Genomic DNA, 25,087 nt, shown 5'->3' on the forward strand with positions numbered 1-25,087 from the left:
TTACGTGATTGCGATAATAATTGATAACTGACTTCACCGTCGCAATTTTGCTAAATGCGCGTAAACACAATTCTATCATACTAAATAAAATTTCAAGGAGATTAGTATGCGCGCCAATCTATTTATCAGAAATAGAATATAATAAAAAAAAGGAGATATTGGGCAAAAAATTTTCTCTGCATCCATGACGTTTTGTTAGAAATATTCGATCTCTTTTGCGCTTACTTTTGACAAAAAAAAAATTGATGCTACGCCACTGCGGAAATGCCGGTACAAATTTAACACTATCGCGGACGTATAGTATATGTATACAGTTAATACTCATTGTCACGAAAACACGGACACGGAGAACGCGAACGAACACGATTGGTTGACCCGCAGTCCGGATTCGCCTTCGGCTGACCCCATTGTTGACTGTCCCACTGGCGAGATACTGATAGCCGCAAGACGGTCAACGTGGGATCGATTCGGTCTGACTGATTTAATTGCACCACGTCACGAACGAAAGAAAGGTTGCTGCACATCACGAATGCTGATAACGGTATTTCGGTTCATCGATTACATCTTTTTCAATTTTACCACTTAAATCTTTTCCCATGCAACGAACTTTTGCCAAAGAACGATCAACATCCTGCTGAATACATTGCATTCTGGCGCTCTATACAAATTTCCCATACAAATTAATGATAATTTTCATGCAACACGTCGAGCACAATCGAATAGACTAGAAATAGAAGACTTTAATAATAGAATAGAAATTTTATTACATACTTTATATATATAAATGTGTGTCGTTTTAAGCAAAAAAATAAAGATTTATTAATATGCCCCATATCCCGTATGCACGTTTTTATGTTATGTCGTGAATGGTGCGGCGCCGCAAAGGCCCAGAAACACACCATGTCCCCTCTTCTCGCAGAATCGCCGCTAACCGACTCGATTTTAGACGGATCTCTTGAAAGCGCACGTGCATGTGCAGCAGCCGCGTTGCGAAAGAATTATGCAGGGCACAAGGTCCGGCCGGCCACTCGCCGTTCCAATTTTTACCAATCGAAGGTTACATATCGCAATTGAGTTTCTGCCATACGCACGCTACAATGCACACTCTCCTCTTTGCTCTCTTTCTCTTTATTTCTCCATGACTCTTTCGCCCTCTTTCATTCTCCCTCTTCCATACGGAATTCATGATTGTCAACCATAGCCGCGTAAAAGAATTAAATTCAGAGATGAGGAATGATATTTAAATGCGCAACTTATATAGTATCTTAAAACTTTTGAAGAGAACTAGATGGATTATTTTCATATCTATATCTGTTACGATATTGTAAAGTCATTATTGACATTATGCCTAATAACTTTAATGATAGATTTCGCAAGTCATTCGGAGTCGATTCAAATTATCTTAATCGCCCTCCTGCAAACGAGGTGATGGACGACACTGACGACCACGATCAAGACAATGATTTTGACGACGATGAAGACACTAAGGAGACAAACGAGTGGCACGACGCGGAGGAAGAAGAAAAGAGAGACGAGTGTGTTCGGCGAAGCCTACCGACCGGCTATTTGGAACACGGCCGATCAGTTCCCTCGGCGCCGTGGACGCGAACACGCTAAACATTGCCGATTTTATAAACTCGTGCCTCTGTCCTAGACCGCAAGTGAAAGAGACCAAGTTGAAGAATCCCGCGAAAAATTACGTCTTTTCGAACCGGTACGAGCGAAAAAGATGAAAAACCTTAAACCTTGTGAACCTTCCGACAAAAAGAATCCAAAGAATATTTCGTGACATAGTTCAAAGTAGCTTATGATAAGATATGAAAAGTTTATTGGTCTCTATCACGTTAAAATTATTTGCCGCCATTTTTTTTTTTAATAAATTTTCGGTGATTTATGGTGTTGAAAGAATATTACGAGAAAGATAGAGAGTATATATTTTAATTTAAATCAATTTAACTTAAATAAGGTTATATATGTGTAGATAATAAAATTTTTAAATATATTAAACATGATGTGTAAAAATAAAATAAATATACTTCCTTTGTTATTAACCCTTGAAAATTTTTAAGTAAAAATTAATATACATATAATTATATAAAAATAAAATTTTACTTAAATAATCTTTGTTTTATTTTAATTTCTTTAATAATGTAAATAATTTTCTTACATTCAATTTGGAGAGAAAGAAGCATTCTGAAAATCAATTATATAGTTATTTTTCTATATATATATATATATATAGAATTATCAGAAAAATATATAGCATGATTAATCTTATATTATATCGTCTCCCCTTCCCCATGTTTCTTTATAAATCTCACTTTTACAAATTAAGCAAAAAAATTGCGGAATTTCGAATTTTTCCGGTCATCGATAGAAAAGCTTGCCATATATGTATATTTTGCTATTAGTATAATTAACCCAGATTTTCCCGGATTTATGGTGAACGGCACCCTGGGTCACTAGCACGCACTGCGCATTATAACAGGCTGCTGACATGTCTTCGATTGCGAAGAAGTGACAAAAAATTGCACAATATTAGCCAACTATAATTAATTATCTGTCATTTAATTATTTTAATAGCCGTAGTTATTTATTTCAACATTAACAACAAAAATTAAACTATTGTAATGAAACTCTAGAGCCAATTTAATATAACTAACACTTACGCGCGATTTTCTAATTATAATCGTTATATCAATTGCAACATCATGTCGCTATCAATTGAGTCGTTGAAATTAATTCACGATCGTAGAAAAAAATGCACGATTATAATGCAAAGCTTTTAATGAAAGAAAATAATTGAATATTACTAAAAATGGCATAAGTCGTGATTTAATAAAGATAATATATAATTATAATCTTCTCATCTAGAAAAAAATAAATTTATACATAATATGATGCTGTTCAATATTCTTGTATTAACGGACGTTGAAAGAGATGATTATGTACGACATTAGATAATATTGCGACAATGCGATGCTTACAGCAGTTTTACAGACGGTTTATACTTTCATTTGGTGCTGCTAGGTGCAAATTATCCTGATCTTTGTATTTGTCAGTACATTCTTTTTCTTAAATAGAGACGTTTTGCATATAGCAATAAATTATAATAATAAATGTCATAAATATGTCTACGATAATTTATGTCCATATTAAGTGTGCGAGCATAACGAGATTATTGTTCGTTTAGGGAAGATTTTCGAGAGAATAGCACGAGAGGATATCAGCAGCGGCACAATGTCAGAGGGTTGCACAAGTTGCAGAGGCGCGAATTATGCGGGCAACACTTTACAATTAGGCACGACTCCCGGTGGCAACACCGGAAGTTTGTCGTCTACTTCTGGAACAAACAGCACAACCACAAGAAGAGTTCAAGTCCGCGCAAAAGTGCTATACGGCACAGGCAAAGCGATAGCGAGCTTGCAAGCTCAGGAGAAAGCGGCCAGACATTGACGAGGTAATTAAATAAATGCAATTAATTCTGCATTAATCTGATGTAATCTGCGTAAAGAGACTTTGTGCGCCATACTATTATATTATATTTATCTTTTATTAATTTTTTATATAAATATAAAGGCATAACTTTATATTATTTTTGTGTAAAATTTCTCCAAGCTTTTTTCATTTTATGATATAATATAATATATATATATATATAAAATACTATAAAAAATATTCAAGTAAATAAATTTAGCATTTATATTGCTAAAATTCTGTTAGAAATTTATCACACATAACCAGACTGTAGGATTAATACGCGTTAAATAAGGAGTATAAAAAAATAATTAAATGACAAGAGGCAAAAAAATAGGAATAATAGATTATTTTATAAAAATTGTTAAACTTTGTGAAAATATCATTTTGATGAGAATTATGGATAGTATTAAAATAAATTTATGAGTCAACAGTTAAAACGATGTCGGCGATCAATCTAAGAAACATCGATTGAGCGCACGCTAATTAATATAATTCTTTTGGCGGATCTCTCGCGATCGTTGTACGCATCTCTTGCTTATCGCAAGAAAGCATTTACTTTACCGCACAATTATAGGAAGCTCAATCTCCCGTCTTTCTGACGAGATATGGTCCAAACAGAACGGACGCGGCCAATCTCCCCGTCACTAGACGATCAACGACGAACAGTCGAAATAACGAGAGGCCGCGGATAACAGTAAAAATATGCACAAAAAAAAAAGAAATGACACACCGACACCGACGAACAAAAAACAAAGCCTGGAGGCACGATCCTTCCTCGCGGATAAGACCAGTCGGTCGATCTGTTCGTCAGTTAGTACCTGGTTAACCGTCCTCGAGAAGGCCGCAACCTCGATTTACGCGTCTCCGTGTATTTTTTCTTTTTATTTTTTTTCGTTTTTATGTTTATCTTTCTCTTGTTTCTTGATCTTGTACCCTATCATTTACGCGTCTTCATTTTGCTTTATCTCTACAAGAATTTTAACGAGTATGCACTGATGGATGTTGCAGCCTGGAACGTGTCACCGCGCAAAATGCGCTTTGCAATTTTGTGAGTCGTTATTGATAGGTGTCTGTTTTCTTTTTATTTTTTAATCCTGATGTGTACTTGCAAATATTATTGAAGCGAATATTTTCAAATTAAATAAAATCTTAATCGCTCGCGATCAAGATTCGCAAAATGTTTTTGAATAACATTTTTCAATAATATTTATAAATCTCTTACATTTTATTAAATTTTAAATTAATTGATACACATTAGAGATGACATACACTTTTTTACCTAATACTTTTCTAATCGTTGATTGTATTGAATCGAATTATGCGTCATTGCTACACGTATTTCTATAAATATATATATTTTTATGATTTATTTATTATTTGTCAAAAAACTAAAAAATTAAAAAAATATGTAATATTTCTAACAGCTTAAATAAGGTCAACATAATTTTTCAACCCAATGCAAAATCCTGTGTCAATGCTGTTCTACAATTCGCAATCCCGTTATATTTCTCTCAATCTTAATGCCTCACAGTGTCCACAGCTTCATTTGGTACATATTTCGACTTATTCGTGGATCCTTTTCTTTTTCTACATTTTTTTTTAAATATTTCTTACACCATGTCGCGCACTAAAAATTATCGATTGTTACTTTGTTTGCTTTATCTAAATGTTTAGTTATTATAATCATAAAATAAATATCATTTTTGTATTACTTTTTATTTTTGCTATCGATATCAAAATTTGTGCAAAACAGAGCATTAAAAATTAAATTTCTCATCAGTAAGAAGAAATATATGAATTTTATATGTATAACAGTCTCTTTGACACATATTGCATTATGATAAATAATTTTTACTTTAATTCTATCAGCATCATCCTTTCTTCTCTCTCCTACGCATTATCATCAAAATTGGGAGAAGAAAACGATAAAGCAGAATACTACATTAAAAATCAAACGTCAAATTACGAAGTAAAAATTTCTGAAAAAGATGGGCAATTGCTTTTCACACCAACAGACAATCTGGAAAAAAGGATAAATATTTCATCCGGCTGCAATCCTTTAACTGCAAATATCCAGAAAAGCGACGCAAATACTTTGTATCCTATCAAAGCACCCTGTTTGAAATACATACAGAAGTTGCTAAAGGAAAAGATAGAAAAGGAAACAGCAACGGATGTGTTACAGCCGAGAGATTCCGACGGAACCGCGTATATTCGTGCAAAAGAGACGAATCAGACGGGAAATGGAATTCAACATGAATTTTTCAATGCATCGCGCATTTCTACAAGCTTCACACAGGCAAAACCAGCCAGAAAGGAAAAGCAAAATGAAGATAATAAAAGAATAGAAAATATAAAATTTCGAGAAAAAGAAACCAAACCGCTGCTTGATGCGGATGTCAAAAATAACATCTCGAAATTGTTACAGAATGATGACGATGAAAAAGCAAATAAAAATTTGAACAAAAATAATAAAAATTTTTTTATAACAAAAGAACACTTTGTTAAAAACTCGGATGAAAGTTTGATCAGAATGAGCAATGTGACGGCACAGAACGCTGATTCAAAAGTTGAAAATCAAACTCTCGAAAGTCGTACTGAACAAGAAAACTGGGAATCCGCAGAAGACGATCTGATGGAAGCTGCAAATTTTGGATTGCAAGCCATGCACAAACTTTATTATATCCAAGAACCCAAGTTATATTCGTTGGGTAAGTATTGAAAAAAAAATAAATAGATAAATAAAACAAAAACAAAAGATAAAAATTTGTTGTAAGAAAATATATTTAGTTGCCAATTTTTATATAAATCATTGTTATATATATTAAATCTGTATCAATATGTTAAATTTCACATATGATACAAAAGAAAAATGCAGGTCTTTATCTTGAGCGTGACAATCCAGCGAGATATGTGGCAGCCTTTAACGATCAATCGAAGGAAGCGAGAGATCTCGCAAAATTCGGATACGCAGTTCTTCAAGGTACCGCTATGTTTAAAAAAAAGTAAGTTTTTAATAAGTGACAGTATATTTTCATTAATGTTGATAGAGACTTTTTACAATTATTTCTGTTCTGATTGTCTTGTCAGATTTCCCAACGCACCATTAGAATTACCTTTATCCCGAACTAAATTTACTCGAAAAACCTTGCTGGAACAACAATGCCCACAAAGAGACCCACCTATATGCCCACCAGCTAGTCTAAGGTATAGAACGTCTGACGGCAGCTGTAATAACTTGCAGAATCTCTGGTGGGGTTCCGCAATGTCTGCGATGCAGAGGTGAACGATGCAATATCATGACATTAATAATTTCAGATATTACGAAGTATTTCCCTTAATTATACTAGAAAAATCATTTTGTTACGCTTAGATTTCTACCGTCGGAATATCATGATGGCGTTCAAAATATTAGACGATCGAAAAACGGAAGACCACTCCCGTCTGCCCGAGATATCACGAATCTAATTCACGAAAGTAAAGATATACCTTTGGCATCCGTTACTCACATGCTAATGCAATGGGGACAATTCGTAGATCATGATGTGACAGGTACATTATTAAAAACTGATGACTACTGACCAACAAAAAATTATGAACAAATATTTGTACAAATTTTATATTTGAATTATTCGAAGATGTAACTGTCATACAATCATATCTATTATATATTAACAGCGACCGGCCAAAGCAGAGGATTTAATGGCACAGTGCCACAATGTTGTTTACCAAGAGGTGCCGGCTTTCAACCGCCAGAGTTCATGGTAATAAATTAATCGATAAATATATCAATAACTTTTAGTCGTATATCGAAATAGCGCATCTATTATAAACGTTTTAAAGTCTACATTTTATGTATTTCTTTATAAGAATATTTTATATTGTATTGACGTTGATTGCGTTGCGTTCTATTATGTTTTGACGTAAACATTGCCGCGCCAAATAGCGAGATTTATAATTCTCGCGCATCCTACTTTCTATTCAAAAAGTTGGAAATTTTATATATTCTAGGAGAAAATACTAAAAGAAAATATATTTATAATATATATCGATAGCATCCGGAGTGTTTGCCGATAGCAGTGAATCTACGCGACAATTTCTATGGTCCTCTGGGCGTAAGATGTCTAGAGTTTCTCAGAAGCGGACCGGCTCCTAAAGAGGACTGCAAGTTTGGCCCTCGAGAACAACTCTCCCAAGTGACCAGTTATCTGGATGCATCCACAGTTTATAGCAGTAACGCCGTGCATAGTGATAGTCTGAGAATATTCCGAAACGGTAAATAGAATTTTTTTTTAATTGTTATAGAGGAAAGAAAGGAGAAACGAGAAGAGAATAATCTTTTCTCGCGAAAAAAAAATTGTTAAAAATTTTAGGATTGTTGCAATATGGAAGAATTCAATCGCGACGAGCTTTGCTTCCAAAGCGCGAATTCGATCTGTGCAAACGCGGATCTTTATCGACGACTTGCTTCCGAGCCGGTGACGGACGTCTCAGTGAACAGCCTGCTCTTACATCTCTACACGTCGTCTTTCTAAGATTGCACAATAGAATAGCTACAGAACTATCCGCCTTAAATTCCCATTGGAGCGATGAGAAACTTTTTCAAGAAACCCGAAGGATCGTCGGCGCCGCAATTCAACATATAACCTATCGAGAGTTTCTACCGATCGTTCTTGGTAAAATAACTTCTTGTTTGTTGTACTACATTATTATGTTTACTCAACGATAACATAAGGTCGTCATAAATATAAGGTTAAAAGAAGTTTAAAGCGTTTTAAAAACATTGTAAAATTTTAGGTCCTCAGGTGATGAAAATTTTTGATCTGGAAGTTCTTAGAAAGGGTTACTACGAAGGATACGATCCGACTGTAAATCCTACAATTGCAAATTCATTTTCTACAGCAGCTTATCGATTCGGACACTCGTTGGTCCAGCAGAGTTTTGTTAGATTTGATAGCAATCACAGGCCCATGTTTAATAGTAAGTAGAATTAAAATTTTTTGGCACACACATATTATTTGACTCTCTGGCATAATAATAATAATATTTTCTCTGGAGAGAAAAATGCAATTATTCTCAATATTCACTATATAATTGTGATCATAATTACAGAGAGTTAAACAAATTTGTTTTCAAGAAATATTTAATACAAAAGAAATAAATAAATGTTATCGTAGATGTCTCGATCCACGACGAGTTTAGCAATCCAGCAAATCTGGAGACGGCAGGATCCATCGATCGTCTTCTTCTAGGACTAGTGAATCAACCGTGCCAAAGGAGGGACGAGTTCATAACCGAGGAGATTACGAATCATCTCTTTCAAACACCCGGCTTCGCATTCGGTATGGATCTGGCTTCTCTCAATATCCAGCGAGGCAGAGATCACGGTTTGCCGCCTTATGTGCGATGGCGTGAGCCTTGCAGTTTGTCGCCGATAAAAAGCTTTGAGGATCTCGATAGAGTGATGTCGTCGGAAATGGCGAGGAAATTTAGATCGCTGTACTCGTCAGTAGAAGATATCGATCTTTTCTCGGCCGGACTGGCGGAAAAGTCGGTGACCGGCGGCCTGGTCGGTCCGACCTTTGCCTGCATAATCGGTCAGCAATTCAGCAACCTACGACGCGGCGATCGATTTTGGTACGAGAATGCTGAAAGCGAAAGCAGCTTCACCGCCGGTCAGCTGCAGCAGATTAGACGAATTACTTTAGCTCAAGTACTGTGCCGAACGATGGATGGCATCAAGACCATACAACCGTTTGTCTTTCTCGCGACGGATACGTTGAAGAACCGACGTCTCTTCTGTGATGATCCAATCATTGGGCAATTGAATCTTGAATTTTGGGCCGAACGACCGTCCGAATTTAGAAGTTACGTCGGCGATACGCTGAAAATTAAAACGGTCGATACAGATGATTCTATTTCTAAATCGAAAGAAGAAAACATCAATTCGAAGAGCAAAGTCAGCGATCAGGAACAAGAAAAGATTGTACCAATCTTTCAAAGGCAGAAACCTTTCAAAGGCAGCATTAATCAACAAAATAAAATCATCGTAAAAAGACCGCTTGGACATCCAGATAACAATTTGACAATTGTGGTCCAAAACAATGCCGTGAATTCGCCTGTTTTCGTAAACGAGGGTATTTACGGTTCAAATGTCAAAATACAGCAGCAGCCCGGCACGAAACCAATTTCAAATTTTAATCAAGTTGTAAACGGTCATCCCGTATTTCAGCAAGCGAAACCTATACCTACAACAATTCCTTATTCGACAAATTTTCATTCAGCAAATCATCCGTATGTTCCCCATGCTTTCGACGATCCTAATAATCCGAATCCGCTCGCTTACGGATACAGATCACCTGCTTTCGCACAAGATGACGTCTTTTTCGATAATTATTCTCCCACAAGTCCGAGGCCGACTCTCTATACATATTATACAAATTTCCAGCAGAAATATACTACGCAGATGCCCGATCGCGAAATCAATGGTTATTTGATTAATTACGGGTCCTCCTCGTATAATAATAATCACGATTCACTTTCGCACACTTACGAAAGACCTAAACCTTTAGTAAATTCTGAACATTATTACGAATTAAATAATAACCAAAAAACAACGCAAAAATTTGATTACATTAATTCTACACCTTCGATAAACGCACGGCCAATTTTTAAGCCGAATTATGCATCAAATGATGAATCTTATCATATGCACGAAACAAATTACGATGGACATAAAGTTTCAACAACCATTCGACCAAGTTTCCGTCCAAATTATGAATCAAACGACGAAGCGTATTATGGACAAAAACCATCTGTTGTAGATTATAACAAATATAAACCTTTAATCAATTCACGACCGGTCGATGTATTATATAAATTACAGAAACCGATTTATGATGGACTTTTGCCTCTAGCAAATTTGCGACCGGATTTAAAACCGAATTATCAATTATATGGCACACAGAATCCAAGCGGTATCGAAAACTTACAAAATGACAATTTAAATAATAATCCGAATAAAGTTTATCAGACCAATCTGAATAAACCGCAGCATCAAGAACAATGGAATTCGAATGATTATCATGTGAGACCTAGCGAGAGACCATATGATTACGATGATCCTGATGCATTTCGTAAAAAACCAAATATTAAACCAAGTTATAACATTAATAATTCTCATCAAACAGCATCGATTAATAGACCGAATAATGAATATAATTCTCAATTTTGGAAAACAGATTCTAACAAAGATTCCCAGCAAGATGCACTTTATGGATTAACAAGTACCTCTTTGTATGAAAAAGATACATCAACAAAATCGAGTAATTCATTTCCTACACATCATAATAATTATGATCGATACTCCAATGCGACTTTGATTGATCAAAAAACACCATCATCTACTCAAAATAGTTGGATAGATGTCTCATCTTATATAACAGAAAGTAATACTCGACCTTTTCAAAGTGATTTTTCTATTTCACATAATTCTCCATTCAATCAAAAGCTAACGAATTATTCCATCTATCAAAAAGACAATCAATCACCATTATCTTCTTATTCAAAAGAATCGATTAATAGACCGTTTACTACTGCAGATTCATATAAATATGATAATTCTTATAAAAATCCTATCAAATCATCTGATTTAAGTGGTCCATTATTATCTAGTACTCCATATTGGCTAGAAACTTCGACAATTAATTCTCAAGTATACAGAAAAGATGGAAATCTCAATTCAAAACCAACGAAAGTGCAAAGCGTAACAATCGTCACTGAAACGCTCGAAACTGTCCATCATCCTGGTCATTCCGGATACATATCTCAATCTGAAGTTACCAGCGAGGTTCCAAGGCCTTTGGAGCAGCAAATAAAAAACAATGTGCCAGTTATCCAGAAACCTGGACAGTATTATTACGAAAAGAACGTGCTATATCGATATCCAGATGAAATAATCGATCAAATTCCCAAAAGTAATAGTTATTCGGCTGGCAAATCTGAGGAAACATTTGTTCAAAGTCGGGAATCAACAACTAAGAATATCGCAGTGGAAACAGTTGTAGATTCCACAAGAAACTCTGAAATGATTCAAAGCGATGAAAATAAATTGACACCTATGCCCGTGATGAATGATTATAATAATAACGGAGGCGATATGATGAAAGATCTTCAACGTACTTTCTCGACAGATATCAAAAGTGTTGCATCGACTTCTGAGAGGTATTATTTTCTAAATTCTTTTGCATGTACAGCTTTGCTTTAAACTAAAATGTACGTAAAATAATCGTTTCTAAGTGTAATCGACTAATTAATTAATTAATTAATTGAATCATATATATTATTGTCAGAATATATAATTTCGCGATATATATATTTGAATTTCCTACAACAAAAATTTTTTTGAAAAATATTTTATATTTATTTTAGAATTTTTATGAAAACTAATTTTCATATAGTGAATAATTTGCTAAGATATTTTTATGTTGTGTGTATGTGTGTTTAAAATCTCTGATTTATTTTTAGGATAAATCATTGGGTCAATCCACAAGAAGATCTAAATTTACCGTTGATATTGGAAATGCCCGAAATTCCATCTGATAAATTTGCGGATATTAAAGAATTACCTAAACCCATTATACATAAATCGAGAATTAGCATTATTTAAAGTTCTACATTTTTTAATTTGTCTTCAATATTTTCATTTCTCAAATGAAACCGCTGAAAAATTTCAAAATTCTGCTTACTTTACTTATTATTGTGCTATTAGTTTATAGCAAAAGATTAAAAAAGAGTATTTATTAATATTTTAGACTAAATTTTTATTTATAGAAAGTATCTTTTAAATATATATTATATATATTGTCTTTTTTTTATCAAAAGAATTTACTCATTTAGCTGCTAAGTTTCCAAAGGAATATTTTATTAACAGTACATCTTTATGTAAAATAGTAAATGATATATTTTTATGCAAAATTATTTTTATCAGAATTATTTTCATATCAAATAATTATTGTTAAATTAAATAATAAATTATTAAATTTGCGTAAAATTTTTAGATAAAAATAAAATATTAAATAAATTTATTGCTAACTCATATGCAATATGACACTAAAAAGTGTATAAGAAAATACAGAGGAACACATCATACATATATACGCATCCGCTCACATATAAAATAAGAAAGCATATGAATCATTTAAGTGTACACATTATTAGTTGTCGAAGGAGTGGATCGAAATATAGTTTAAAATATCTTGATGATTATATCGAATTTCAAAAACATTTGCTAGGTTTAATCTGGAAATAATAAAGTCTTATTTCGTGGTGCAATTATCGAGATATTGCATTTTATATACATATTACGTAATTTTTATTTTAATTATCAGCAAATATTATTGCAATCGATTAAATCATCATTACTAATATTAAAAAATTCTGTAGACTTACCTTAACAGTTATATTCTTACAGAAATATATTATATTTATTTTATACAAGTTAGAATCTATTATATTGTAATTAATAAATTATTTTATGTGCAAAAAGAAATGGAATAATGAATCGATGAGAATACATTACTTTTATCATATCAATATTTCAAAATCAATTACCGATATTTAGATTGAATTATTGGCTACATTCGAAATATAGATTTTGCTTGAAGGTATAGATTTAATCATTCGTTATTTTGATACAATATAAAATGATACGTAAGCCAATAATCTGACATGTTATCAATGTACTTATGGATTATCTCAATAAAATCTCATTATATGAATTTATGACCAAAAACAAATAATCTACAAGATATTAAAATATGTTGAACTTTTAAAAAATATTATAAATAAATACATGACATAGTTAACATTGTTAACATTGTTATCGTTAAAATGATAATATTTTGTAATCAAAAATCTTCAAATAATTTCCAATAATTTTTTCAAAAATTTATAGTCTTAATGCATTAATTTGTTATTCATCTTTTATTTAAAGAATATTAAAAAAAGTTTTCATATATATGTCACAAAATAAATCATAAATCATTTTGTAAAATAATTCGAGCAATATCATTATCGTACATGCATGATTTTTATGATAATTTTTTACGATGATGATCACACAAGACTACTTTCCTTTAATATAGCGCAACATTATTATACTATGAAAAGCACAATATTTATCGTAAATTGCTACTATTGCACGATATATCATACATATACATTCGATTTCAAATTTTTGGCGAACGAGATAGTGTGACAGCCGAAGCAGTAAATTTAAAAATATGCATGTACGTATATGTATATGCATAAAAGGGAAAGAGATACGACTTACGGTTCGATGTTTTCTCCCATTTTTCCTCGAGGTTGTTATTGTCAACGGAGTCGTTCCAAAAGACGCATCATCATGTAAAGAGATTTACAGCTCGATCCTTCCAAAGATTACGAAGATTAATTGTCTTCTCTCAAAAATACGTTGACCTCCATCCGCGAATGCCAATATATATGCCGTACCCTGTGTTTAAAAGAGAAAAATTATTTTAAAAAATGTCGTTTCTCTCTTGCGAGTATAATGAGCGAGTATAATATAAGCGTGAGAGACAATTTGCAAAATTTGCCATCAATTCTTTCGTTTACGCGCTTATATCTTGTCCTCGAGAATTACTCGTATATATATTCAAATCTAGACCGTCAAATCGTAATATAATATAAATTTACCTTATTAAATAATATTTTTGTGAGCGCGAATAACTTCTCAAACGTTTTCTTCTCCCGCCATATTTCATTTGCGCGCGATGATGATTTATATTTTACCGTTGGCAAATATTCATCAAGAGCCATCTCACGGATTCTTTTGAAACTCACATATTACATATATAAATATATATATATATATATATATCAATGGGCAAAAATTTGCTCGGAAAATTATCTGCTTGTCTGCCCAGTAAATATCATTTGTTGCAGCAATATAACATGGAAATAACAAATAATATAATATAACACAAGTTATTTGTATGTTATATAACTGCAATATATCATGAGTATAACAATGAAATATTACATTTTTGTTATTACATCGAACATAAATGTAACATTGTTACTTTTATGATATATAACATTTTTCATATACATTATAGAGTCGTTATATAACATGATTATTTTAAAAATATGAAATTAGACTGCCTTACGTATAATATCGCGATTGTCCTGTGCATGAGTCTTTGTTCGATTGTGCGTTTTTGCAAAGGTGTTAACCCGTTATATTATTTACCTCACTTGAGGTTCGAATTAACTCTTAATCCGATCACGACACATTTAACGACGATATTGCGAACGTGTGTTGATAATTTCATATAAAATCTCTTTATTAATACACAAAAAAGATGAGTCGATGTAAACGCGATCGACTATATATTCCGTACGAAATAGTTCCGGATCGCGGACCAAACTGCTAAAAAAGCGGAACGAGCGAACACGGACTAAAGGCTGGTGTATATATATATTTCAATAATAAGATATATTTTTATGTTTCCTTAGATTTAACTTTAAAAGCGCAATATTCTGCACGTTAAATAAAAATTTCAATAATAATAAAGTTTTATGATTGTATTGTTGCGAGATTCTATATTAGATTTGTTTAGAGAAACAGAAAACGTTTATAAAACGATGTGGGATGTTTCTAAATTTTTAATGTCTTTTTATAAGTTTTTTTATATACTTGTCTATAAAAATAAATAAATATTTCTTTTACTTACATCACACGAAAGGATACAATTAAAATCTAAGATGTATGCTTCGAGATTTAAACTAAACGCTTTAAAAAATTAGCTTTCGAACTGATATGTTTCGCACAAAGTAATCCTGAAGTTTGACACTTGTACTACATACTTTAAGTGCCGGGATATAGTTCCTCCCTAGCGTGAAGATGGCGCGCAGCTGCGCGCAGCGCTGCCGAAACACAGATGACAGATGACAGAACGATAGAGACACGCAGAGAGGCTTTTACATATTATAATATAATACATAATAAATAGAATAATAATAATATATCATATAAAATAATATATAATATTGTATAATATATATACAGAAGTTCGGGGAGAAAAATAGAGTGGGGAAAGAAGACGGAGTGGGGAGCGGTCCGATTCCGCCATTTCGGCGCGACGTCGCGAAGGTGTCAGTCAGTTGGTAGCGGCGCGTCGTCCGTCGTCCCGGGTGAGAGGCGTTGTAGTGATGTATCGATACGTGCGTTTACGCAGGCCGACGCAGACCGTGACGGCGGTCTCGGTACTCCTTTTCCGCGTATGTCTCGTGTCGCTTGTGCTCGTGTGGCGGTCGGGGCCGGTGTCATGTCAAGAAAACAGTCTAACGGACCGTATGCGGGCGATCAGCGAGGATCTGGACCGACAGCTCAACGAGATAATGGCTTCGCAGGCACTCACCTATTCGACGATCAACATCGCCGGATTGCCCTACAACGCCACCACCAAGTTCAATCCGAAGGGCATGGGCCAGCTGTACAATGTCACGAATATGTTTATCGACTTCGTGCAGAGCAAGCAGGCCTATCCGGAAGGTGAGTACTTGTCAAAAAATCTCGGAAACGACAACGCGAACGCGTCGCGAAACGTTGTGCAGGACTTTTAGGGTTAGGGCACGGAATGCGAATTTTCGCCTCGCGATGGTTACGCCCTGTGCCCTGTGTAATGCCGATACGCGCTGCGCGCCCGAAAAAAATGGCCGGTCGCTTGTTGGTAAACAGACGGCTGTCAAACGGAAGCGCGGATCACATATTGACGGCGTTGACAGATGATTCGCGCGTCGCTCGCTTTCAAAATTATCACGAGTAGATTTTATCTCGCTGTCGGAGAATAACTATAGAACAAAAATGTAAGAAACTTTTCTCTCTCTTTCTATCGAAATTAATATTTTCTTTTATTTCAATAAAAATAAACATTTGTCATATTGAAGGTCTAGAGGAATGGGGATGCCGAATTTATGCTCGTTTCGTAAACAAAGTATTATAAACAAAGATTAAAGAAATAGTGAAAGTGACGGCTTTAGTCTTGATTCTACCTTGAAAAATGATGAACGTATTATAAGAAGCCTTTATTAATCGACTCCAATGCATGAATCCAGCTTTACAAGCGGATGTGTTCATCGCGCGCGCGCGAGGTCGACGAATTACGTGTGAAGGTCGTGAATCGAATGATAAATCCATTTAAAAAAGATTAATCACGAAATTGGAATCAATATTGATACGAGCATTCTTGAAATATCAACGCGATACCTTGGCCTAATTCTATTTCAACTGTATCCTTTACAAAGCTTTTAATCCTATTCATAAATAAAATATATAAAAATAGGATTCAGTTTATCTGAATCAGCCGATGTAGTTTTAATCAATGAGCGGAAGAATAGTGCGCGATTTACGATTCTGTTACAAATGCGGAATATAAAGGAGAAAAAATAAAGTCGTATTCCATTCACGTTTGGAGCATTTACAAAATTTTTATTATTATTTATTTAAAATATTTATTATTATGCATTATTATTAAATTAAATTATTAAACAAGAAATTACCATCCTATGTACATTTATTTTTTCAATATAATTCTTGTATGAAAGACGTTTCTCGTTCGAACGATCGAGCTGTCTGGAAAAATTAATTTTTATTCATTTATACGTACAAATTTTTCGCTTGAATTTATTGCATTGAACGAATGCTTTTATCCGTGAATCTGATTTTTCCGATTCGTGCAAATTCACACGACGTCCCTATGAAATATTCCTTATAAATTGAATTTTTCTCGTCTAGTGAGATTATGGATCCAAAGAAAATCGATATTAATTTAAAAGATTTGATATGTGTCCGCTCATGCGCGCCGTTTTCTTTATTCCGTTCCGATTGAATTTATGCGATTGTCTATTCTTTGTTACCTTAAAATGTAATCCACAATGAATAAAGTATAATCGCGATTTTTTTTATATTTACATGGATTTACTTTTTCACCGTTATTGAACTAATTAAAACTTTTTGCCTATTAGTTTAATTGCAATTTATTTGCAGATAGATATTTTTGCGAGATTTATGTCGAGATGCGTTTTGCTTTTTTATTAATTTTAATAGTCTTTTACTTGGATATTTTTTTTAACTTGAAGATTATAAATTTTTTTTTTATCATTAAGTACGTGATAATTATCGCGCGAAAATATACAGGAACGCTTTTGCTCTTCTCGTAATTCATTAATGATCTTGTTTGGAGATGAAATATTAGCTAGAGAGAGGGAGAGAGAGAGAGAGAGAGATTTGTGCTTCTGCAGCTTTCGCTCATTGCCATCGTAAAGAAAGAAGAAAATAATCTTGTAGCAGTAACTATATATATAAATGCTTTTCTCGCAACGCAGGATGACTCGTTAAAAACTCCGATAACTCTGTGAACTATGCGGATCAATGACCTCCCAGACGCAATAACGTAGGAGCGTGTGTATCGCGTCTAGCAGGAAGTTGATAGTGAGAGAGCACGTCATCGCGTCCGTTCAGAAGCAAGAGCGAGAGAACTCCACTGATCACTTGTTAGACCTTTTTTTTCCATGTTCTCTCGCCATTGCTCGCCATTCGTGCCTCAGACAGGATTTTCACTAGGACGAGATGCTTGAGCATTGCAAGCTGACCTTAACTAATTGAATACTAATAGAGTCTAGATATTAAATGATAAAATTTTAATAATAATAGGAAATTTTCCTCCCCTTGCTCAATATAATTCATTAAATTCACTCGCGAAAATTGGAGCTTTCTAAATCAGTTTATATTGCATATTTATGTCATTTTCAATTACTTCATTTTATTTAAAAAATTTTGAGAGAGAGAGAGAGAGCACATGTTGATCCAACGAATATACCAATGTTTATTTCCGTGTTTTTTTAATGCTTTAAATCGTGACGATTTCAATACGTTAAATTCAGAATTCTTTTATTAATCGTTTTACGTCCAAAAAATTGTGCTGTATATAGATACAAGAAAATATAAATTTTTTAAACATTCGAAAAAAGATGAGATTTTACAAACTGTAAACTGTCTCGATTACAAATCTCGTAGGCAAATGCCATCCTTCTAAAGTCCGTATTACGTTTCATTTTGCGCAACAACGATGAGAATAAGTCACAATCTACACAATGGAACGAAGTTTGGATTCGCTACACAATATGATCGCTCCGTAACAATCTAATTTCGTCCGAATTCGCGCGGTGGATTTAATGGTACCGGATGCGGTCGAAACTGGAGACGCACGCACGTAACTAGCTCAGTTTGGTATTATGCGCCGACAGCGCGAGACTCGTGTCAGGTGATTCCAAATTATAAACCGAAACTCGACACCGCCATGTGCACGATTGCTTTTCACGCTCGCGGAAATTATAGGGTGATGGAATTGGATTTCAATAGTCGAGCTAACACTTCTATTCGCGCTGTTTAGTAGCCCGTGACGGCTGCTTCTTTAGAATGACGTTCGCTTCTTTTTCAACTTTATTTCCCGATCGCACGTCAATCGAATAACGGTGCCTTTAACGTACGGATTATTCCAAACATCCAATTTTCTGACGTTTCGCTTTATTATGGAAATTTTCGATTATTGAGTCAAGAATTATATTTTACCGAGAGAGAGAGAGAGAGAGAGAGAGAGAAATATTGACGAATTAATATTTCGAACATGATTTATCGCATAAATATAGCGATAAAATTAAGATTTTTACAAATTATATCAAGGTTGCTATCAAAATTATACATTTAATCATACATTTGAAGATATGATAGAAAAATTAAGAAGCTATATTGCAACGAGCTGAGCATTTAATGTTTGCAATACATATTATTTTAAACACGTTATAACTTTATTATCAGCGAAGGGATTCATACATCATTTATTTCGGCAGAAATAATTGAACAGTATCAAGCAATTGATTTATAAATGGACCAAGAGCTCGTTAAGGCGCGACACACGTCAACGCGTTCACTTTATAACGTGCACATTAATTTCCCGTTTAGAATGACAGATGATTTACGTCGTCGCGGAATTGCGTTTTGATACAGTTGGCGGTCGATATTATTTTATTAGCATTTTCCGTAAAAGGAGACATTGTACATATGTGTATGTGTATGTGTACGCTACATTAGAGCCTCGTCAATCGTTGACAGCAAGCGCGATGCCCGTATATCGATCTTATCGTCTGATTCTCGTTGCACAAAAGCCGTCATCCATTTGACGTTTCCTCTCCCAGTTAGAGGGAGAGGCGAACAGATTCGAGAGAAAAGTGAACACAAAGCGGAAGCGACTAAAGTGTCCTTGAGCATTAATCTTTCGTTTGATAAAATTATCTAGCTTCTTTTCTTGGGTAGATGAATTATTCCTTAATATATTATTTCGGATTAAATTACAAATTTATATCGATTCTCCCTTGACGCCAAATTGCCCTATCATTTCATCAAATTACAACTTACAAGTAATGAACGACTAGATCAGGTGTAAGATTAAATATCAGTACTTATATATTTATTATATCGACGTAAAAAATTTGACATTTATGCGATTGATATCCAATCTTTTATCGGAATATAATCTTATAAATGATAATACTCTTTACTCTTTTCTTTTTTTTTGCGTACTATCGCTTTTTCCAATATCGGCATGTCTTAGAATTCTGTTTGCACATCACATTTTACAGTAACTTCTTAATCTTTACGCTGGAAATTGTTTTTTCTTGTAATGCCTTAAACATATATGTATATTAGCACGAGCAGAGCGATAAGAGGGCGAAATTTTGGACTATTATTCAGTTGCTAGAACTTATCTCTTTTCACCTCGTCTAACACATTATCGCATGCTTGGACAATGACATTATTCGAAATGAACTGTGGTGGAAGTGAAATTTATGCTCCGAAAGAATTTCTGACGTTGAGAGAATTCCCAAATATATATTAAAAATATATTTAAATGATAGAAAAGACAAAAGCCTCAAATTTCGGCAATAGATGTACGCACGCATATCGCTCATCGATTTATGATATCGCGAGAGTATAATGTGAATCTTTATCATTTTTGGTAATTATATAATGATATTATTTGCATTATTGGTTGGTTGTGTTAAGTTAATTGCATTTTATTAGAAAATATTAATAGCTTCTCTCGGAATATATAGGACTCATGATTCACAGCCGTTATTAATTTATAATACGCAATACAATATTGGTTGCACGTGTATAGATAAAACTATATCTCGCTCGGCATTAAAATGCAATCATAATAGAATCGCCCGGTGAATGAGAAAACAACAAATATTCTGATAATAAGAGATAAGATAAAAGATTGTTCGCCGCGTCAGCTTGATGAAATGCATCGCGACGCATTTGCAACAAATCCTCTTTCAATGCGTCAGATGTTGCCGGAGATAATTTTCTTCTCGTTGTCTTTTCAATCCGTGAAAGAATATGAAAATATTTTCTATATTTATCGGTAGCATATGTAAATGATAAATTAAATAGCTTTTGAACGAGACCATCGATTGAATAAAATTAATTCAATTACACGAGATCGAGGCAATTGTCCGCGTGATTGTAAAAATCGGATGCGAGAGTCAGCTGTGCGAAAATCGGGGATTTAATTCCGAATGCGCGGCAACGCACGGCGATCGTATTAAAGCCGACCGAAGCCGGCACACCAAACGACGCGATGTGACGGTACGTAAAATACACTTCGTTTCACGAAGTTGAAGCTTGCGTTTCTAACTGGCAATTTACGCGTGTTCGATATTCCAACAAAATTGTGAATTGTAATAACGCGACGGAATCGAACGGAAATTGCATTAACACGATCGACAAGCAATCTCACACTCGAGTAATTTATGTACGAATCGTTGAAATCTAAAATGTATTTTATGATGAGACTATACCAGCCTATATCAAACATAATAATTAAATTAAATTAAGTGAATAAACGAGTGATTAATTAATTTTGTGATGTCAATTAGATCTTTTGATTTAAACTAAACTAACAAATATTTTTTTTTTATGCTCTCGCAAATGCTCGATCTCGTATAATTGAATTAATCTAGTCAAAAGCTATAAGTTTAAATCAATTTATTATTTACATGCTATTAATATAAGTATTTATATCGATATAAAAATGAGAAAAAGAGGGGACAATTTCTTCATATTCTTTTGATAAGACTTATGGAAAGAATTGAGAGAAGAAAAAGATTGCGTTTCTCCTTCTCTCTGGAAAAACTGCACTGATTTAAAGAATTATCTCTGGCAAATCAACATCAATCTTCGCATTTTCTCACTCTATAAGATATTTTGTTTCGTCGTTATCGCCGTCGATATCGGTTGGAAGGATTTCATGTGTCCCTTGGGCAGAAAAGGCATTAATATACGAGGGGCTATAATTTATGAACGGTCGTTAAGCATGACCTTACGCCACGCTGAGCACACTTGATAAACGTTTTCTACAAAACACAAGCGTTTTGTCTAAGGATTCGCTGGCCCTATGTATGTTGCAGCTAATCTGTAAGCCTAGATAGAAATTTTATCCATCTCTCGATGTACAGATTCGACTTCTTCATCAAGTACAAATAAGTCTTGTAAAACCTGCAACTCTTGCATAATAAATCGTGAATTATGACTTTATTACATAATAATTGATTAAATAATCAATAAACAGTATTATTTGGAATTTATATCCATCAACTACTCAGTTTTTCTATGAATTTTGAAAGAAATCAGAATGTTAATGCGAACATCCATTATCGTTTCATCGCGACCCTCAAACACTCTTTCATGATTAATGACTCGAGAGAACATTGTTCCTCGCTTATTTGTCCCTTTCACCTTTATACGTATGTGGACGAGTACCCAAATTTCATTTACGGGCTAGTGAATCAGTGTCTAATCATTTTGTACATTCCAGTGCTTCTATCAATAAATTAAATTATTTTAAATTCTTAGCAAGTTAGGAAAGAGCTTATTATCTAAACTTATTTCGTATTATTTTATAGAAATAAATTTTCTATAAAATCAAAGTCTGGCCGGAATGTTTAGGCCTGTATAGTGCGAATAGAAAAATATTATTCAAGTTTCTTTCAAGTTCTTTTAAATTTATATGAATTAATATCAAAACAACACACAAAATTCTTTTTACAATAAAATTTTTTCCAACAGTTTTATGCGAATTGTAAAATTGTAAATATTTATCACTCTGCAATCGAGCATCGGAAAGCTATATAAAAGAAAAGAAAAATTACGCGCACGTGTCGATGAGGATGTCTAGATGAAAGGGAGAAATAAAAAGAAAAGGGGTGAAAATGTGAACAAGTATAAATCGATATATAAAGAGCAGCGATATTATTCTTGTTTTACTAAAAACATCATTGATCTGTTCTATTTTTATTCCATAACACACTCATAAATACACGCCACAAACGCACTCGCGTACGCGAGAACGATATATATATATATATATATATAAATCCAATGAATGTATTAACGTGTCGAAAAAAGACGCTAAAGCAAAATTTACGAAACGTTTAGAAAATTGAGCCACACGCACTTTTGCACGCGTCTCTGCTCGATAATCAAAACGCATGACAACATTCGACATTGCTCGTCGATTTGCATGCTAAATACTTTTTTTCGTTATCGCCATCTCGGTGTATCTTACCGGAAACACGAGAAACACACGTGTTTTACAGGTGCTCGTGGAGATGATCTTCTCGTACACACGTGTTCGCCATCGCTTCTGGCGACATTGCACATGTAGAATCTCGGCAAGCTCCAGCTCATCGTGTCAGTTTTTAAGTGCCGGTTAAATACAAGACGAAAATGTGTTCCTTTCTCTTCTCTAAGTCTTTATATAGCATCTCTGCATATGTATATATTGAATATCGGGTAATCCCGTTGCATATCAATCAATCCTCTTTAACCGACACATTCTATTGCATTTTACTTGCAAATATAATTTATAGTAATATTCTCTAATCTGTATTTTACAATATATATATGTTATATAATTTGTATTATTCTGTATACCTCGAAAAAGGATAATTTTTATTTCGCTGACATCTTGCTATAGTTTCGATACACTGTCATAGCGCCGCGCAGACTAGCCTATTCCTCGTATTCTCATGCACATATTTTCCGCTTAGATCACGCTCACGCATGTTGGTGCCCTGATGCGTGAGTCACGCGAGGGCAGTAGCACCAATGGCGTATGCGCTCACGATTTTTGGCATTCCAATTGGGTGAAATATGCAAATCTTTTTGTAATAAACATAAGCGATTTCTAATGAAATTTTTAATATATATTACTCGAGATATCGAGTACGTTTTTTTTTTTTTAGCAAATTATAAATAACTCTTCGTTGCATCATCGCACATTCTTAATTCTTCTTAATTCTTTCCGAATAAATTTTACCAATGGATATTGACGGTCTAAATTTCATTATAGATTTTCTCATCTTTCCTATTTCTCCCCTTCTATTTATTGGATGATACATTACGCATTCACGACGCACATATACACGTTCATGTATCCATTGTGTGGCTCACGCGTTCTCGCATTCATTAAATTCGCAGTACATATAATACGCGTCTCACTTCTCTTTTTCTCTCTCTCTCTCTCTCTCTCTCATTTTCTTGCTCTCTCGCTTTCGACAGCTGCGTAGCACTCCACGGAGAACAGTTAGGCTAACTCACGCAATAAAGACAATAATATTCTTTCGTCACAATAGCCTCTCACTGTATCAGTCATCATCGTTCTCGCGATGCATCAATGAAATCATCATTAATTTGCGAATATTCGTACTGTCAAGGATTTGCGCCTGGATCAAAAATTTTTTTTTTTTTTTTTTTTTAAGCTGCGACAAATAAATCAACTTTTCTCTCACTTTTCATTCTCCTCTCGCGATGAAAAAAATTCTTACGCAGTATCATTTTAACAGTTAACAAAGAGATAAGAAAATACTTTTCAGATTGACTGTATGTCTCTCATTCCCCTTTCCTTACCCCGTTTGAATTACCATAGAGATTCGTTCATAAAGAAAAACCGCCTCTCCGTCATTTACCGTCTCCTTTCCTCCTTGCTTTTAAGCGGGAAGAGAACTCCTATAGAAGAGAAGACTCTCGAGGATGATCCCTTTGAAAAGAAGAGAACTGCCGATTATTCTCGCACAGACGCAGCGAGCGAAAAAGAAAACTCGCATCCACGTGCACGTATATCATTTGTACATTACTATATGTACATCTCGTTTGTTTGTCGAATAACACATTCTTCTTTTCATTATAACTGTATTCCCATTGACGCGTCGTGATCCATTTGTGACAATATGTGCTTTCGCAATCGCTCTTTCACTTTCTCATATGACAAAGTTCATATTTTTTGTTCCGCATTGGCTGAAACAGAGTGACCCGGTATAATTTGACATCTACAATTTAGTCAGCTGGTATAATGTGCATTTGTATAATATTGGAAAATTTGCTTCGGAATTAAAAGTTTAGAAATTATTTTCGCATGGTTAAATCAAAGTTTTGGATGAAAATCGTCGAAATATTTATGCA

The 25,087-nt window shown here is 34.0% G+C and overlaps 2 protein-coding genes and 1 long non-coding RNA gene across 7 annotated transcripts in view; 2 read left to right on the forward strand and 1 right to left on the reverse strand.

The window, feature by feature from the left end:
• Positions 1 to 14,318, reverse strand: part of LOC126849456 (uncharacterized) — a 79,561-nt gene extending 65,243 nt beyond the window's left edge. The window contains exons 1-2 of the long non-coding RNA XR_007687407.1: positions 14,197 to 14,318; positions 13,814 to 13,993 (exon numbers count right to left, since the gene is read on the reverse strand). This is a non-coding gene — a long non-coding RNA (uncharacterized LOC126849456). The remainder of the gene's footprint in view (positions 1 to 13,813; positions 13,994 to 14,196) is intronic.
• On the forward strand, positions 1,514 to 12,371 carry LOC126849425 (uncharacterized). 3 transcript variants are annotated; one of them, XM_050591226.1, is made up of 12 exons: positions 1,514 to 1,714; positions 3,194 to 3,460; positions 5,350 to 6,191; positions 6,359 to 6,485; positions 6,571 to 6,762; positions 6,854 to 7,032; positions 7,159 to 7,244; positions 7,536 to 7,755; positions 7,854 to 8,156; positions 8,278 to 8,460; positions 8,658 to 11,703; positions 12,007 to 12,371. In XM_050591226.1, the coding sequence occupies exons 3-12, from the start codon at positions 6,014 to 6,016 to the stop codon at positions 12,146 to 12,148; spliced, it is 4,656 nt and encodes a 1,551-aa protein (XP_050447183.1). In that variant the 5' UTR covers positions 1,514 to 1,714; positions 3,194 to 3,460; positions 5,350 to 6,013; the 3' UTR covers positions 12,149 to 12,371. The 3 variants fall into 3 exon arrangements, with proteins under 3 accessions (XP_050447183.1, XP_050447182.1, XP_050447181.1); XM_050591225.1 differs by lacking the exons at positions 1,514 to 1,714; positions 3,194 to 3,460 and adding an exon at positions 4,239 to 4,528 and having other exon boundaries at positions 8,733 to 11,703; XM_050591224.1 differs by lacking the exons at positions 1,514 to 1,714; positions 3,194 to 3,460 and adding an exon at positions 4,241 to 4,528.
• Positions 14,319 to 15,654: 1,336 nt separating the features above from the next.
• Positions 15,655 to 25,087, forward strand: part of LOC126849430 (prominin-like protein) — a 31,575-nt gene continuing 22,142 nt past the window's right edge. For all 3 annotated transcript variants that reach the window (XM_050591238.1, XM_050591240.1, XM_050591239.1), the window contains exon 1: positions 15,655 to 16,057. In XM_050591238.1, coding sequence (XP_050447195.1) covers positions 15,715 to 16,057 — 343 coding nt within the window. In that variant the 5' untranslated portion in view covers positions 15,655 to 15,714. The remainder of the gene's footprint in view (positions 16,058 to 25,087) is intronic.

This window comes from Cataglyphis hispanica, chromosome 5 (assembly GCF_021464435.1).
Source record: "Cataglyphis hispanica isolate Lineage 1 chromosome 5, ULB_Chis1_1.0, whole genome shotgun sequence".
NCBI lineage: Eukaryota > Metazoa > Arthropoda > Insecta > Hymenoptera > Formicidae > Cataglyphis > Cataglyphis hispanica.